The sequence below is a fragment of the Kogia breviceps genome, chromosome 8 (genome assembly GCF_026419965.1).
Source record: "Kogia breviceps isolate mKogBre1 chromosome 8, mKogBre1 haplotype 1, whole genome shotgun sequence".
In the NCBI taxonomy this organism is placed as follows: domain Eukaryota; kingdom Metazoa; phylum Chordata; class Mammalia; order Artiodactyla; family Physeteridae; genus Kogia; species Kogia breviceps.
This window is the reverse complement of record NC_081317.1, coordinates 19409006-19426301: the sequence shown is the minus strand read 5'-3', so window position 1 is coordinate 19426301 and position 17296 is coordinate 19409006. Positions and strand designations below refer to the sequence as shown.

The 17296-nt window shown below is 49.1% G+C and overlaps 1 protein-coding gene across 4 annotated transcripts in view; it reads right to left on the bottom strand.

The window, feature by feature from the left end:
- Nucleotides 1–17055, bottom strand: part of WHRN (whirlin) — a 91482-nt gene extending 74427 nt beyond the window's left edge. For all 4 annotated transcript variants that reach the window (XM_059071316.2, XM_067040895.1, XM_067040896.1 and 1 more), the window contains exon 1: nucleotides 15570–17055. In XM_059071316.2, the coding sequence (XP_058927299.1) occupies nucleotides 15570–16190 (621 nt within the window). In that variant the 5' untranslated portion in view covers nucleotides 16191–17055. The remainder of the gene's footprint in view (nucleotides 1–15569) is intronic.
- Nucleotides 17056–17296: the final 241 nt, after the last annotated feature.

Sequence of the window (17296 nt, the reverse complement as noted above, 5' to 3'; positions counted from 1 at the left end):
AAGTGGACCATTCCCTGCCCTGGCCCAAACTCTCTCAGTGCCTCTCGGGCCTGCACAGCTGGCCCTGCTGCCCCGCCAGCCTCATCTCCTGCCCTGCCACCTAGCCTTCCTTAGAGTATCAAGTGCTCCAAGCTATTTGCACGTGCTGCTCCCTGTCCCTGAAAGTACATATCTCAGCAAACTCACTTATGTAAGTGATTATTTTATCCACATCTTTCTCAATAGACAGAGAAGACAGGAAATTCTTCTGGTTTGGTCACAGATGTATCAATAAATATGAAAGATAGGAGACTGTGGGTGATTCCACATAAAATGAGAGACAATGAAAAATGCAAATGAAATTGCCTTCCTCCTGAAATTGACCTCCTTCCTCTTGAAACTGACAGCCAATGAGGAATTTTACCTCTCCTGAAGTACCAATGAGTTCTCTATAGAATCTTTAAAAAATGTATTAATTTCTCTTTCTGCCTTGGTTGCTAGGAAGCTCAGAATTCCATTGGAATATGAAATATCATCCCTATAAAGGCACTACCTCACACATGCCTGTGCGTGAACACGTGTGCGTGTGTGTGTGTGCGCGCACACACACACACACACAATACACTTTTCAATATGGTTTCTCATCCCTCTTTCACGATATGCTTTTTAGGTTAAGTCACTCAGTTATTTTTGAAGTAGGAAGTAATATTAATTACAAATATATTAACAAATAAGTACATGGGATACATAGAGTTTAAAGAGGGTGTTAAATCACACCAGTCACATAGAAGGTGCTCAGTAAAACAACTGTCAAGTTGATGAATGAATGCTAAAGGACATCTCAAGGATTAGACATCTTCTATACGCAGTTGGAAGCAGAGATATTTTTCACAGACGTATGAAGCAAAAATGAAAGGAGAAAGGTAATTAAACCACTGAGGAAATGTGAATACATAGAGATAAAGGCCAGGGGAAATGGCAGAGAAGTGATGACTAGTTAAGGAGGGTGGGAATATCTGCATCTTCTTTCCTCCTTTTCAGTTTTCTTAATGATGTTTAAACTTGCCTTTAATTGGGAACTTAATAAGTGGATTTTCAAATATCACCTGCGCATTCCCCTCATTCTCTTATCTTTGTGAGTTTGACCTTCTCCAAAGGCTCAGTGTGAAGATGCAGAAGGAAACCTTTGCTCCAGTGCTGGGAATGCCAGGATGCCAGAGGCTGGAACGGGGACCTGAAATTTCAAAACCCCTGCTCTCCCGTATTTTTGCCCCTAAATGTCTCAGTGAACTAAGGCTGTGTGAAAAGGAAAAACATGAAGGATCAAAGAGAGGGAAAAAAAATGTTGTCCTTGGCGATAATGCCATGAGAGATTTACAAGATAGTGACAGAGTGACCCTCCCTTTGCAAAACAATTCACAAGGTGAGGACAGAGGATTCCAGAAAGATACTGATTCCTTTTTAATGCAATTCTTCAATTATCTACTAAGCCTGGCTTTTAGTCTCTTATAATTTAAGTAAATTGCTTTACAAATTTTTTTTTTTTTTTTTTTTTTTTTTTTTTTTTTTTTTTTTTTTTTGTGGTACGCGGGCCTCTCACTGTTGTGGCCTCTCCCATTGCGGAGCGCAGGCTCCGGACGCAGGCTCAGCGGCCATGGCTCACGGGCCCAGCCGCTCTGCGGCACGTGGGATCTTCCCGGACCGGGGCACGAACTCGTGTCCCCTGCATCTGCAGGCGGATTCTCAACCACTGCGCCACCAGGGAAGCCCCTACAAATGTTCTTTTAAATGTTGTCTCTTCTTTTCTTTTTTCCTTTAAGAAGGAACTAACAAGATTCTAGGAGTCATAAATATAATCACCAGTGCGCCTCGATGGGTTTGCAATGGACTGCTTTGCTGTCTAGAATCAATGTCCATAGCGCATCCATCCATCAGGAAAATCAGTTTATATCAGTATCATTTTCTCAGTGCACGAGTGGATACATGGATGGGGAGTATTCTCCTTGCTGACTCTCCACATTCCTGTCCGTCATCACTTTCTGTGCATTCTCAGTTAACACGGGGGTGGGCTTCCAACTTAATTCACCCTTAGACTGAAGAATCTGAATTCAAAGTGGATGAATCAACCACCTCCTAACAATCTACCCAGGAGATATGATAAACTAAAAGGCTGATAGATTTGATGACATGGAGATGTCAAATTCTTGTGATTCAATGGGCAAAGAACATCAAAAAGTTATACACCAAATAAATGTTTTATATAATATATGTATTATATATCTATATATGTATATAATATATGATATATTCTATACACCATATATATGTACATACAGCTATACAAACAATAAACATGCAAAGCAGTTCAACTTCACTATTTAAATTATGCAGATCAGAGCAGGATACATTTTGTCGATCAGATTGGCAAAAATGGGAAAGAAATACAATATCCAGTGTTGGCGAGGCTGGGGAAAAATGAGGCGTCTCATACGCTGCTAATGTTGGGAGGAGGGACTGTAATAAAAACAAACTCTGGGCTTCCCTGGTGGCGCAGTGGTTGAGAGTCCGCCTGCCGATGCAGGGGACATGGGTTTGTGCCCCAGTCCGGGAAGATCCCACATGCCGCAGAGCGGCTGGGCCCGTGAGCCATGGCCGCTGAGCCTGCGCATCTGGAGCCTGTGCTCCGCAACGGGAGGGGCCACAGCAGTGAGAGGCCCGCGTACCGCAAAAAAAAACCCCAAAAAACCCCCACAAAAACCCCAAACTCTTTCCCAAGAGCACTTTGGCTCTTTTACCCAAGCCTTAAAAATCTGCCTATCCCCTAAGCCAATGCCACCTCTAGAGAGACAGTCCAAAGAATTATTAGAGATGTGCTTAAAGATTAATGTGCAAGGATGTTTAAAGCAGAAATATGGATAATGTTTTTTTAAAAAAACAGTCCGACAAGAAGAAATTAGTTAAATAAACCATGAATTACGCAATCATTAAAAATCATTTTTGAGAAACATTTATCAAGGTGGGAAAACAGTCCTGATACATTGTCTGCTGAAAGAGGCAGGATCCATGGCTATGTTCAGAGTGGCGGTTTTATAGAAGGTTCCCAGTGCAAATTTACACACATAGGCACACAGGGGACTGAACAGACAGGAATCAAATTGTCCACAGTGACTCCTTCTGGGTGGAGGGGATTATCCAGATCTGGGTTTTTTTTCCTTTGTGTTTTTCTGGGGTTTCTAAGTTTTCTAAATTGAACCCGTATCTCTTAGGTCATTAACACCCCCACACACATTTTTATTTTTTTAAAAGCCCAAACAGACTCCTCTACTCCTCATGTTTCCTGTGAACCCAACAACACGGTCTTTGATTTACCCACTCTGCAATGGCCACCAGTCTTTTACATAAGGCCGAGGAGACTCTGTCCTCATCCTGCCCAGGTGGCAGACAGCAAGACAGATTCGAGCCTCCACCATCCAGTGAGATGATTTCGTAAGTTACAGGTTTATCCTAATGGGGGTTGAGTTGAGGTCACAGCTATCTAGTTAGGGAATTTCCACAGACTGCACAAAAGAAAATCCTGACAAAGGTCAGGGCATGGTGAGAGAGATAAGAGAGGGGGACAAGGAAAGGAGGCAAGGAGTGCCCACTGCCACCTCTGTACCTAAGGTTTAGTCAAGGACATGCACAGAGCTTTCCCAGGAAGGGGCGGGGCGGCTGTGGCCTGGGTTGTTTGGTTCCTCATGGCTTTTCCTGCCAAATGGAAAAAATGAGGGAAGAAGCGTACATTTACGAAACCCCAGGTCTGGCCAGCACCGCGGCTTACACTCCGCTTCTCAGAAGCTGTCGAGAGCAGTGGCCAAGAGCAACGCTTTGGAGGCAGAAAGACCTGGGTTCAAATCGGGTCCTGTGACCTCCCATCTGTGTGCAGGTGACTGGTCACTTCCTCTCCCAGATGCTCAGTCCCCTCTCCCCGGGGGCTGTGTGAAGAGTCGGTGTGTGAAGCCCAAGCAGAGCTCCTGGTGGCACAGAAGACCCTCCATGTGGTCATATTTATGAGCGTCCTCAGTATCGTAGGCTTGTAAGCAACTTGTGTGTTATGTATTTTATACAAAGCAGAACATCACCTGGTAGGAAAACAGACCCAACACAGTGGGTAATCATTCAATGTTCAAACTAATAGATGTGCCCAGTGTTTCAATACATTACCTGCAATGCCATCAGTATCCCTATTTTAGAGATGAGGAAATGGAACAGAGCAGTTAAGTAACTTGCCTGCCATTTGACTATTATTCCCATCGTAATTTGATTGAAGAGGAATCTAAGAATCAGAGAGGTTAAGAAGCTTGCTCAAGGCCCTACAGTACAAAGTGGCGGAGCCGGGCTTCAAACCCAGAGCGTCTGTGCTCTAGGGTCAAGCACAGAAGGATGTTGCCTCTTTCCGGTGCTGGGGTGATGGATACATTCCCTCAAGTCAACAAAATCTGGGTTTAAATCCTGACTCTGCCACTTTCCATCTTTGTGACAACAGGCAAGTGACAAATTCTTTGTAGTTTTGCAAAATGAAGCAAATAAACGTGGTACCTACCTGACGGGGCTGTCATGATGTTTAAGTGAATTTATATGTACAAAGGTTATTATTGTCCGCAGAGCAACACAAGAAAACACTAGGAGATATATACCCTGTGTCACAACAGAGTGAAGGAGGAGGCCACTACCCAGAGGAAGGGGAGGGGAGAAGGGAAGGTTTCTCGCGGATGGGGGCAGCACTGCTGGGTGGATGCACTGGGGCCGTGGATGTCAACGGGTAGAGAGAAACAAAGCCTTGTTTCAGAGGAGGGTGTGCTGTTTGTCTGGCCAACTGTGAACTGCACTTGGGAACAGCCGGAGAAAAGGACTGTCTGTGGGTAGAAAAGGATCGGATCATGGGCAGCCCGAACATCAGGGTGAGGAGCTCGGCCTCTGCCCCATGGGCTCCCAGCTCCGGTGCGAGGCACTAGGCAGGGCATGGCTGGATCAGACCCAAGTTTAGAAAGTTCACCCTGCTTCCAGGGTGCAGAATGGACTGGGCGGCAGGTGAGCAAGATGGGAGACAGAGAGGAGGCCTCTGAGGTCCGGCAGTGGCGATGGCGGGGGAGGAGTGGTTTGAGACCCGCCGGGGAGAGGTCAGTCCCAGAGAGTCTAACCCCGCCAGCGCTGGTGCAATCCCCAACGGGGACCATGGAGAAGAGGGGCAGGTCAAGTTACTAACTTGGGAAATGTCCACGATTTGCAGGTGAGCGGAGAGGTGCCATCAGAGGGTCAGAGATGAGCCAGGGCTTCCAGGGCAAATAAAGTTGTTGTTAATACTAGAGAAGAGCTGAAGCTATAAATAAAAATAAATAAATAAACTAAAGGGAGGACAGATCCTGTTCAGAGACCACCCTGCTAGGAGATGGGTGAAGAGACAGACATTTGGGGGAAAAGGGGAAGGAATCTGTGGGCGATCTGAACATGCTGACCTGCCCAGCAGACTTAAAAATCTCAGGATTTGGAAGGACTCTTGGAAGGGGGAGAGGGTTCAGGAGAGTTGGGGAAAATCTGGGAGAGGTTTGGGGAACCCAAGAAGAAAGAAGAGGGAGGCGGAAGAGAGATGAAGAAAAGAATAAAGGTCATGCTGGGTCCAGACACACCAAAGGACACCATACCCTCCCATCTGGGGCCAGGAGGATGGAAACGGCAGAAGGAAAACCCCTCCCCAAGGACTTCTGAGCGAAGCTTCCCTGCCTACATGGGAGGCTAACTTCTGATAGCTGGACCACTTTTCTATTCTTTTCTTTTCTTAATCAGAAACCTCTTAATGAAGCCTAGAACACCATTGCAGATGTGGTTCAAATAAATTACAGGGTTTTGTTTTTTTTTTTAAGTGCGGATGCCCATGTTGTCAAATCACCACTTTCACCTGCATTAATTGCTTAAATGGGTTCTGGAAACAGCTAACTCCTCTGCCTCCTCGTCAGGGCCTCTGGGGCGCCCAACAGGGAAGGATGCTGGGGAACAAGGTTGGACATGCAGCTGATCAGGGGACAAGGCTGTCACACGCTGGCCTCTGGGCCATGCGTCCATCTTGCCTCCCGACATTTTTAAGGGAGGTCGGGGCATACAATTGCACTCAATCCCTGGGCTTGATTACTGCTGTAAAATGAAAATGCAGATGCCAACATCCAGATAGGAGCAATTACATTTTCGAGAAACTCTGTCTATGTGGGAATATTGATTACATTTAGTAAATGACTGTGCAATTCAAACATCTACAATGGATCACGAAAGCCCCAAGTTACAGAGTTTTCTTCCAAATACATTTTTTCTTTGTTTTTCAAGAGGCACAAAGGAAAACTTTCAAAGCCAAGCAAATTCAGTCGATAGCATTTTTCACTTCAATCCTTCCAGTGGGACCTCTACATCTTTATTTCTCAAACTTCTGATGTGCCACGGCGTCAGTGACCTGTTTGTAAGGACAGTGAACCAGGCTCACCAGTGTGGGAGTCTGAGTCACAGAGAGGCAAAGGCAGCTGCTCAAGGTCACAGCCAAGTACACTGTCAGATGAACCCAGGTCCATCTCCAAAAGTTACCTCTTGGGTACAGACCTCCCTTCCCTTGATTTTCCAATGTATCAGCTGACCTTGCACATCTGGAATTGTGCTCTGAAACAGCTAAGGATGGGGACAGGCTCAATCCACCTTTCTGATCAAGTCTTTATGTGGATATAAATAGGGGTGGGGTAGGGGGAAGGGGTGGAATCCAAAAGAAAGATGTGCTTCCCAAACCTCAGAGTGGTTAAGACTTGTGGGGGGGGGGCTTGTTAATTTGTGAATCACCACTTTTAAGGCCCCAACCACCTGGGTGTCTGGAAACACACTTTTGATGTCACTTTACTATGTTCTTCCCTGTAGCCTTTAGCTTAAATGTACTGTAAAGAGGACAGCTTGGGACTTGTTTATGGGAGGCTGATCTATTTGCTTTGCATTCAAAGTTGAGAGGATGCTGATATTATGAAAACTCAGGTAGAAAGGAAAAATAACTATGAAACTGGCTGCCAGCAGACGCAGTACCACAGCCAATTTAGCTGAAGGAACACAAATTCTCAAAAGGGGAAAGGAGGCAAAGGGGCTGGGACTGGAAAAGAAGAAAAAAGGGCTTCCCTGGTGGCGCAGTGGTTGGGAGTCCACCTGCCGATGCAGGGGACATGGGTTCGTGCCCTGGTTCGGGAGGATCCCACATGCCGCGGAGAGGCTGGGCCCGTGGGCCACGGCCGCTGAGCCTGCACGTCCGGAGGCTGCACTCCGCCACGGGAGAGGCCACAACAGTGAGAGGCCCGCGTACAGCAAAAAAGATTTAAAAAATTAAAAAAAGAAGAAAAAAAACCATTTATGCATTCTCAGATAAAGCAGCTTTGAAACATACATGTGATTAGTAGGAATTTGCCCTTCACCTGAAATGTTGAGGTTTCTTGAAACCTGAAGTGTTTCTTTCTTTTATTTTTTTTTTAAATAATAAAAAGCCAGAAGATATAGAAGATATATCTCACCCGAAATTGGTTCATTGATTGCTTCAGAATGCATAAATGATTCTATTTTGGAATCTCAGACACAGTCAGGCTGTGGAAATAACCCACTTCTGGGAATATGATTTTTAAATTAAAAGCAAAGTGACAAATGAAATAACTGAAGGGGTCTCTTAGGGTCGATTTGGGCTGCAGACGTTGGAAAAAGCTATTGCCCAGGGCTTCCCTGGTGGCGCAGCAGTTAGGAATCCACCTGCCAATGCAGGGGACATGGGTTCGAGCCCTGGTCCTGGAAGATCCCACATGCCGCGGAGCAACTAAGCCCCTGCGCCACAAGTACTGAGCTTGTGCTCCAGAGCCCGTGAGCCACAACTACTGAGCCCATGTGCCACAACTACTGAAGCCCGTGCACCTAGAGCCTGTGCTCTGCAACAGAGGCCTGCGCACCACAACAAAGAGCAGCGCCCGCTCATCACAACTAGAGAATGCCCACGTGCAGCAATGAAGACCCAACGCAGCCAAAAATAAAAAGTAAATAAATTTATTTAAAAAAAAAAAAAAAGCTATTGCCCACCATCACAGACCACACTTTTTTTTAAAGGTGTTTCACTTCAGTGGTATTAGAGGGTTTCCTCTTCAGTAGGTTTTGATACCTATTAACTCATTTGATCCCTACGGCCACCCTGGGAAGGAGGCAAGTGGGAGGTAGCTCTGACCATTTCACAGTTCTGAAGCTGAGGTTCAGAGATGTCAAGTGATCTGCCCACAGCCACACAGCTGCTAGCTTCCTGGTACAGCACACAGTAGAGCCTATGGCTTTCCTTGATTTTTCTATCCAGCACCCAGTACACTGCAACCCACAGACTTTCTTAAGCAATCACACTCAAGAACCAAGGAATCCTGAAGTCACCAGCACTGTATTGGGAGTAAGATCATTCCATTCATTCAGCAAATATTTATTTATTAAAACACCTACTGCGTGCCAGGCACCGTGGAGGTGCTTGGGGTGTGTCAGTGAGTAATGCAGGTCAAACTTCAGTTCTCACGGAGCTTACTCGAAGTGGGGAAGGCAAATGATAAACAGTAAAATGTCCTTCTGGTAGTGACAAGTGTGCTGAAGGAAATTAAAGCAGGGTACAAGGATGGAGGAGCTGGGGGGGTGGGGGCGATACTGCTTTGGAGAGGGTGGCATGGATGCAGATGCATGCAGATGTCACGGCACTTAGAACACTCGGTGGGACTTCCCTGGTGGCGCAGTGGTTGGGAATCTGCCTGCCAACGCAGGGGACGTGGGTTCAATCCCTGGTCCAGGAAGATCCCACACGCCATGGAGCAACTAAACCTGCGAGCCACAACTACTGAGCCCGTGCACCACAACTACTGAAGCTCACGCACCTAGAGCCCGTGCTCCGCAACACGAGAAGCCACCTCAATGAGAAGCCCGGGCACCACAACGAAGAGTAGCCCCCGCTGGCCGCAACTAGAGAAAGCCCACGCGCAGCAACGAAGACCCAATGCAGCCATAAAGAAATAAATGAATGAATGAATAAATAAATTTTAAAAAACAAACACAAATATCAACACTTGGTGACCTGTGGCCATGGATGGATCCAAGTCCCCCTCATGACTCCCCGAGGGCACGGGCTGTATTCTGTCATTTCTGATTTCCAAGTACAAGACACAGGTCTGGGTGTGGTAAGTGCTGCTTAGAGCACCAGCGGACAAACGGCTCTGCCTGATGACAGGCTGGACTAAAACATGCCACTTTCTCTCGACATGTAAGCATCAGATTCCCCACTTAGTAAAATGAAGCCTTTGGATAGTTTTTAAAAGGCCCCCTGAATGTCAGGCACAAAATGTGCCGTCTGCCTGCCTTCCAGCAGGGGGCTGGCATTGCCTTCCAGAAGGACGGGTCCATATCCCTAGGGCTGGGTTCCAGGAGGGGAGGTAAGGCAAAAGGGCTACTTAACTCCTAATCCCAATGGTGACCCTGGGCTAGTCAATTTCACCTCCTTGGACACAACCCTCCTGACCTCCCTGCCTTCCCTGGCGGGGAGAAAGCACCCAGCATACAGTAGACACACACTGAGTCAGCCTCCTCTCTTCCCAGCAGTGTTCTGGAAAGCAAGGCTAAGACACAAGTGCACCGACCCCATGGTGCTGTCTCCTGCAGCTGATGCCCGAGTGCACGGGAAGCAAATGGAGGAGGCTGATTTTTGCTCTTTGCACCCTTTCCACCTGTCCTGCTGTAAAAGTACAATGGAAATGTCTGCAGCACAGGAATCTTGAAAAGGCGGCTCCCGCCCTGGGGCGCAATTAGAAGTCTGTGTGCGCTCAACATTAATGTCAGATTCTTGCTTGGGGGTTTTTAAAGAAGAAGAAAAAAGGAAGAAATAGAATCGGTTTTGAAAGATTTGTATTGCAGCCTGCAGCTACCTCTAGCCATGAAATGTCATTCTTTCTAATCAGATTATCTGGTCCTTGCTGGGCACTAGTCCGGGGTCCCTGAGCCGTGGAGACCAAACACTGCCCTTCCAGGTCATCAAAGAACCTTGCTGGAAAGTCAGTTGGAGCCTAATCCCCAGGAACGCCTGCTTTAGTGCAAAGCCCTTTGAAGGGTGGCGGGGGATTATGACTCGGAGGAAATGCACATGTGCAGCAAGCACGAGCGGAGCCGAGCCGACACGCAGGCAAGGGGCTGCGTGCACTTGACAGGTGCGTACAGACTGGGTGTCTTGTGGCTGAAGGCAGGCGGAGGTGGGAAGTGGCACCGTGCACAAAATCCAATTGGTCGGGGGTTAAAGGATCATACTTATCTTTGTAGCTCCATCTAAATGATGAATCTACGGCAGGTAATAAACAACTGGGTTTGTCGGGAGGGGGAGGGGGAATAACAAGAAGCTGGCGCTGGAGTGATTCTACATCTCTTTCCCATCCAGCTTAAAGTCAGGAGGCAGGAATCTTCTACTATAAAAATATCAATCCTGAAAAAATCAAATAAAGGCATTCTCTTCCACCCTAGAAAATGCTTCTTTGATTTGAACCGTAAATAACCAGTTGAAAGGCACCATCATTTTCTAAAACCTTGAGGACCTGCTTCAGCCAAATAAATACACAAGACTAAATTAAAGAAATGCACCCTCTCAAGGTACTGCATCCCGCTCTGGGCCCAGCAACCAAACATCTATTCAATAATGGTTTTATTAATAGTGAGCTTTCCACATGTCATTGCTGGCAGGACTCAGAGGACCCAAGAGTGAGTGCAGAGCCAGAGGAAAGCCTGTGTGTCTCCACGAACACATTACCCATGGTTTCCAAATTGGAAGACAGGAATGAGACAGGGGAGGAGGAGCTGCGTTTCAGACACCAAGTTGGAAGTGGTAATAATTTGTAATGGCTTCAGCCAACCATGTACAATGGGAAGATGACAAATGTGTCACCTAGAATGTGCCAGACCAAATACAATAAATTTTGTTAATCCAGACAGATTCTTCCCAGGTTATTATGCAAAGGAAGGGAGGGTGTGATAACTGTAACTAAATGAAAGGGCCAGCCACTGTTTTAAACTTCCGGAACGTTTCAAATTCTAATATGCTCCTTGGATGTACCTGGGGGGATTCAGAGACTGTACTGAAGCTGCTTAATTTTTATCGAGGTGAAACACACGCATCCATACACACACATCCTGGCGGCACGTGGATACCCCGCATTCTGCTACCGGAAGAATCTGGGACTCAGAAAGCAAGCAAGCAGGCGGGTGAGTGCATTTGATTTTGAACGCTCCCAGAGTGGTGCTGGGCAGGCCACAGTCCTGTTGTCGTTTTTCTCATTTACTCTGGAATGGCACAAGGGTTAGTGTTCTTGGGTTGAGGGACAGCAGTCAAGTTCTCGTCAGCACAGTGTGTAAGCCATCAATTTCTTGATTTGGTAGGAGGCTACCCCAAAGTGCCAAGATTCTTGTCTCCCAATCGTTAGCCAACTTTCTTTACTCTGTGATAAACGAAATCAATTCCAAAAGAACAAGAAAACACCGGATTAGACATTCTAAATGCCTCTGTGTAGTACATACTGAGCAAATCACAGACTGTCTGAACTGGAAGGGACCTTGGGCAGCCCTGGCTCATCCACCCTAGGACCCGTAGAGAGTCAGTGACTGGCCCAAGGTCACACAACAAATGTGCAACAGAGTCCAACATCCCTAGCCTGTGGACTTCTTGGCCAGTTTATCAAGCATTTTTGGCTGAAAGTCTTTTTTTTTTTTTTTTTTTTTTTTTTTTTTTTTTTTTTTGCGGTACACGGGCCTCTCACTGCTGTGGCCTCTCCCGTTGCGGAGCACAGGCTCCGGACGCACAGGCTCAGCGGCCATGGCTCACGGGCCCAGCCGCTCCGCGGCATGTGGGATCTTCCCGGACCGGGGCGCGAACCCGTGTCTCCTGCATCGGCAGGCGGACTCCCAACCACTGCGCCGCCAGGGAAGCCCCAGCTGAAAATCTTTGAAAGATCTACTTTTTAATTGTTATTCGCTTGGCTCCTGTTCGTTCAAGATAGACTTTTCAAAAATCAAACGTTTCAACATAATTGCAAATAGTAAATGGCTTGCCTTATCCACACCTGTCCCTACTGATTTAGCAAATGGGCTTCAAGAGAGGAAGGGGAGCCCCACCAAAGAGCATAAAATCCTCACTGAACTTGCCCTAACAATGGATACTTGATTTGTCAGAAGAGAAATGGAAGAACCCTTGTATACTCAATCTCCTCTGTTCAGAGAGGAGGTGACCCTCTCTGATTCATCAACTCTTAAGGAATTTGATTCCTAAAATTTAATTTTCTTTATACACACACACACACACACACAAAATTAATCTCTCCTTTGAGAAGCTCAGAGGATCTTTCCCCACTTTCTACCTAGAGAGGAAAAATACAGATTTCAAGATTGAAAACATATCTCAGTACCCAAAACATGGAAACAACCTAAGTGTCTACTGACAGATGAAGGGAGAAAGTAAAGGTGGCATATATTTATATACAATGGAATATTATTCAGCCATTTTAAAAAAGGAAATCTTGTCATTTGTGACAACACAGATGAACCTGGAGGACATTGTATTAAGTAAAATAAGCCAGACACAGAAGGACAAATACTGTATGATTTCACTTATAAGTGGAATCTAAAAACGTTGACCTCATGAAAGTAGAGAGTAGCATAGTGGTTGCCAGGGTTTGGGGGTGGAGGAAAGGGGAGATATTGGTAAACATTCCAGTTATAAGATGAGTAGGTTCTAAGGATCTAATGCACAGCACGGTGACTACAGTTAATAATTCTGAACTGTATTCTTAAAATTTGCTAAGCGAGTACATCTTAAGTGTTCTTACCATGAAAATAAAGTAACTGTGAAGTGATGGATATGTGAATTGGCTTAATTGTGGTAATCATTTTGCGATATAAAGGTGTATCAAATATCCCGTTGTATACCTTAAATACATACAATTTTTACTTGCCAGGTACACTTCAATAAAACTGTGGGAGGAAGCGAAAAATAAACAAATGAAATAAACAAATAAAATTGAAGAAGAAGAAAAAAGAAAACACATCTCCTACTAAATGCAACATGATATCCTGGAACAGAAGAAGGACAGAAGCAGAAACACTGGTGCCATTTGAATAAAATCTGAAGTTAAAAATCCCTGCACGATAGCTTATAAAGAGGGGCTGGAAGTGCAGAAATCCCGGTTAAGGGCAGTTTGTACCTCGTAGAGAAGCCGGGGCCTCTTTGGGCTTTCAGTTAAGGGACTTAACACCTTTCATTTTGTGGAAATGTGTCAACAGCTGCAAGTGTTCTAAACTGTCCCTGAAACTCCCGCCCATCCTGCAAGCCCAGGCCCTCCTGAGGCCTCAGAGATGAGGTTCCGCCTCCTCCGTTTTAAATTCCATCCATGGAAAGTCCGGCCCCCTTTCTCCCCGGAGTTAAGGTGACACAAAGCAGAACTCGTTTGCCTCTTGCTTCTGGAGGGTCCAAAGGAGTGTGTGTTCCAGGCTGGTTGTGTGTCTGGCATTGGCCGGAAGGAAGAGGGTCACCCGAGAGGCAAGTGTTCCCTCAGCCTGCTCAGGAAAAGTGACAGGGATATAAGGAGCTGCCCGGATCGCACTGGCTCTCACCCATCCAAGGGCAGTTCTGCTCCTATCAACACCACCCCGCCCCGCACCCCGCCAGCAAGGGCAGCTCGGAAGCTTCAAAAGCTATTCCACGCGAGTTCAGGTCTGACTCTGGAAGCAACAAGAGTAAACACAGGAGCTAAGGCCTGGTGCTGCCCTGAGCCACCGGCTAGCAGCACCTTGGTGTAGTCGAGGGACGTTCAGGGATAAGATGCAGAGCGCCATCAACGAGATGGGGGAGGGCCAAACGGAAACTCACAACCGAGCAGCTCCAGCCTTAGAGGTGCCGCAGAGTCTGGGGTGGGAACTGAAGGGAGACTCAGTGTTTCGAAAGTCCAGGTTACCCGAGGCCTTTCCCAAGTCTATCACCTTGTGATGATTAAGCTACCTGAGTCCTTTTAAACTGCCCCTAAAATTGAATCCACGTTTATAAATGACCATTTGGATCAAGTATCTTTCAAGTATAAATGGATCATCTGGGAGCTCCAGAGCTTTTAGGGTCAAAGGCTAATGGACTATTTCTTTATAAATAGGTGGAATGTCAGATAACAGGAAGAGATTGGCTGGGGGGAGGAGACCGCAGGATGCCCGAAACCCACAAGGAGCTTTGTCTGTTGCACCCCTGAACAAAATAAACTCATCCGTCTTTTTTCAGAAGCAGTGAAGAAATTTCTAAAATCCTCAGGGGCCTCCCTGAGGGGTAGAGAGATCAGGAAGCAAATGAGGGAAGCCAAGGTCAGGGGATGGTCATGCCCCAGGTGAACAGTCAGGAAGTGGCTTCAAGATGCACCTGGCCACAGGTCATTGACGGACACAGGAAGTAGCCTGGGGACCTCTGCTGCCTAAGCGTTCCCCAGCAGCCTGCAGGCCCTCCACTGGAGTCCAAAACACCTGCAAAGAGGGGACCCGAGGCAGGGGCGAGTGCTGGGGTGGTGAGAAGCTGGTCACAAGGCAGCCCCAATCCCCTGGGAAACATTTTCCCTGCAGAAGCAGATTGTGTCACTGTTCTTTTCCCCAGAACCCTTCAATTCTTGCACACAAAGGTGTGTGTCTGTGTGTACCCCTGCACGGGATCCCTGAATCCACACATAAACCAAACGCTCTCCACCTCATACTCCAGTTGATCTGCAATAGCCCTGGGCACGAGATCAGCAAACATGTACATTCCTTTAAACAGCATTATTAAATCCCTAAGAGCTAGTTGTCAGGAGGTTATTTTTCTCAATTAACAGACACAAAAAGTACAACTACTCTCAAGGGGGTGGGGGATTTATTTTTGACATTCAGGCAGACGCCTCCTTCCCAACAAGGTTAGAGACACTTACAGTCCAAGTGAGCACCAGAGGTTACGAGGGGGCAAGTGACGTGTCCCAAGATACATGGCCTGGTTCAATAAACAGCAGGGTCAGGTCAGAACCCTGTGGGTCACCAGACCAGCCTCCTTGGACCACTCTGACGCTAACAAAACTTTCTTTCAGGGGCAAAAGCCTAGAGAATAATGAGAATTACAACAGCAGAAGGGGAGGTCACCCACTGATAACTAACTATATGCCAAGCAGAGACCTTATCTCTTTTAATGCTCATAAGAACCCACAGCCCCTGTCGCACTTTGTAATCACACATTTGCCTAAGTATTTGATAACACCTGTCTCCCACGCACTAGCCTTTATGACCCGTGAAGGCAGGGTCCATGTCCGTTTTGCCCATCACTATATCCCAAGTGCCTGGCATCTATTTGCTCAAAAAACTAGATGTTCCTGTTTTAAAGAAATACTTTTAAGAAAAACGGGACCCAGAAAGGTCAAGCGATTTGCCTAAGGACACACAGCATGGAGTTACTGCCAATATGAGGAGCTTCGCCACTCTGCCCCGTACTCATCCCCAAACCAGAGCCCTACCTTGACGGCCTCAGCGTGGGTCACCCGGGCCAGGGATTTGTCGTTGACACGCAGAATCTGGTCCCCGACTCGCAGCCCTTCCTTCTCGGCCAGAGAGCCTGGCTCCACCAGCGACACATAGATGCCCACGCCATGCTCCGAGCCCCCGCGGATGCTGAAGCCCAAGCCCTCGTGGGCCTTGGCGCGCCGCAGGCTCACTAGGCGCACCTCCCCGGGCCCCGCGCCGTCGGGGCCGCCCCAGATGGGTTGCCTGTAGGAGGAGGTGGCGGGCAGGTAGAGACCCTCGGCAGTGTATTGGTCGAAGAGCAGCTGGTCGGAGCGCGGGATGACCAGCCGCAGCATGGGCAGCAGACGCCGCTTGACCGGGCTGTCCAGCAGCACGCGCAGGGTGCGCACCAGATCGAAGACGTTGCGGCGCGCGTGGTAGGCGTTCAGACAGTGCGTGAACTGCTCCCGCTCCGCCTCGCTCAGCAGCGCCGTCAGCGCCTGGTGCAGCTGGCGCACGTTGGCAGACAGCAGTCGCAGCCCCGCGCCCCCGCCGCCGCCGCCCGCCCCGGCCGCGGAGCCCAGCGAGCCGGTGGAGGACGAGCTCACCGACAGGCCGTCCAGCTGCGCGTTCATCTCCCCGCCGAGGGCCGGGCGGACTCGGGGCGCGCGGTGGGGCAGCCGCTGCACTCGCTGGCACTGGCGCGACAGCTGGATCCCCGGGAGCGCGGAGATCGTAGCCGGAGTCTGGGTTTGGGAGCTGGGGGGACGCCGAGACAGGGGCTGGATCCGGGGAGACGCAGAGACGGCTGCCGGAGTCTGAGCTTGGGCGGGGCGGGGGGTGGGCACGGAAACAGTGCCTGAATGCTGGGGGTATCGCGGAGACCAGTGCTAGAGTCCCGGGCGCGCGAAGACGGAGGAGGTCGCGAAACTGGAGTCCTCGGAGCGCAGAGACGGAGGCTGGAGTCCAGAGGACGCGGAGACAGCGGCTGGAGTCCTGGCAAGCCGGAGACGGCTGCGGGGTCCCAAGGGACAAGGAGTTGGCGGCTGGAGCCCGGAGGTCGCGGCTACTGCGGCTGGAGTCCAGGGGGACGCGGAGAGAGCAGCTACATTCTGGAGGGCACAGAGACGACGGGTGGCTGCAGGGGGTGGGGGGTGCCCAGCAAAGCTGACCGCCCCGTCACACCATGCCCGGGGCTCCCCCAGCCAGGCCGCCCGTTCCTCTCGGGCTGGGGGACCCCAAAGTCATAAGTTGGGGTGGGGGGCGCTCTAGTCCCAGAGCCCCCCGAATCGCAGCTGATGGAGCCGCACGAGCGTCCGGCAGGGGGTGCGGGGCATGTCCGGGGCAGCCCTGGGAGGCAGCAGCCCGGGGACCCGTGCGCCCCCCGAACCACCCGCGCGCAGACGGAGCCGCGCAGCCGCGGGCCGGGACTTTGAGAACTGTTGAGCAGCCCGGGGCCGATCTTCCACCGAGTTCCGACGCCGTCGCTCTAGCCAGCCCAGTCTTGGCCCCGCCCCCTTGCCCCTCCCCCTCTCTCGCCCCCTCCCCCCTGCGGGCTCTTCAGGAAATGACGTCCGGCTTCGCGCCTGGCGGTTGCCTGGAGACGGGGTGAAACAGTCCAACCCCAGGGAAGAAAGGGGTGAAAGTGGGGGTAGGGGTGGGAGGATAATGCGAGTCCCTCCACTTCTCCAGCCGCGGGCCGGGGGGCTGGACCTCAAAAACTGTGCTTTTCCGCGATCGA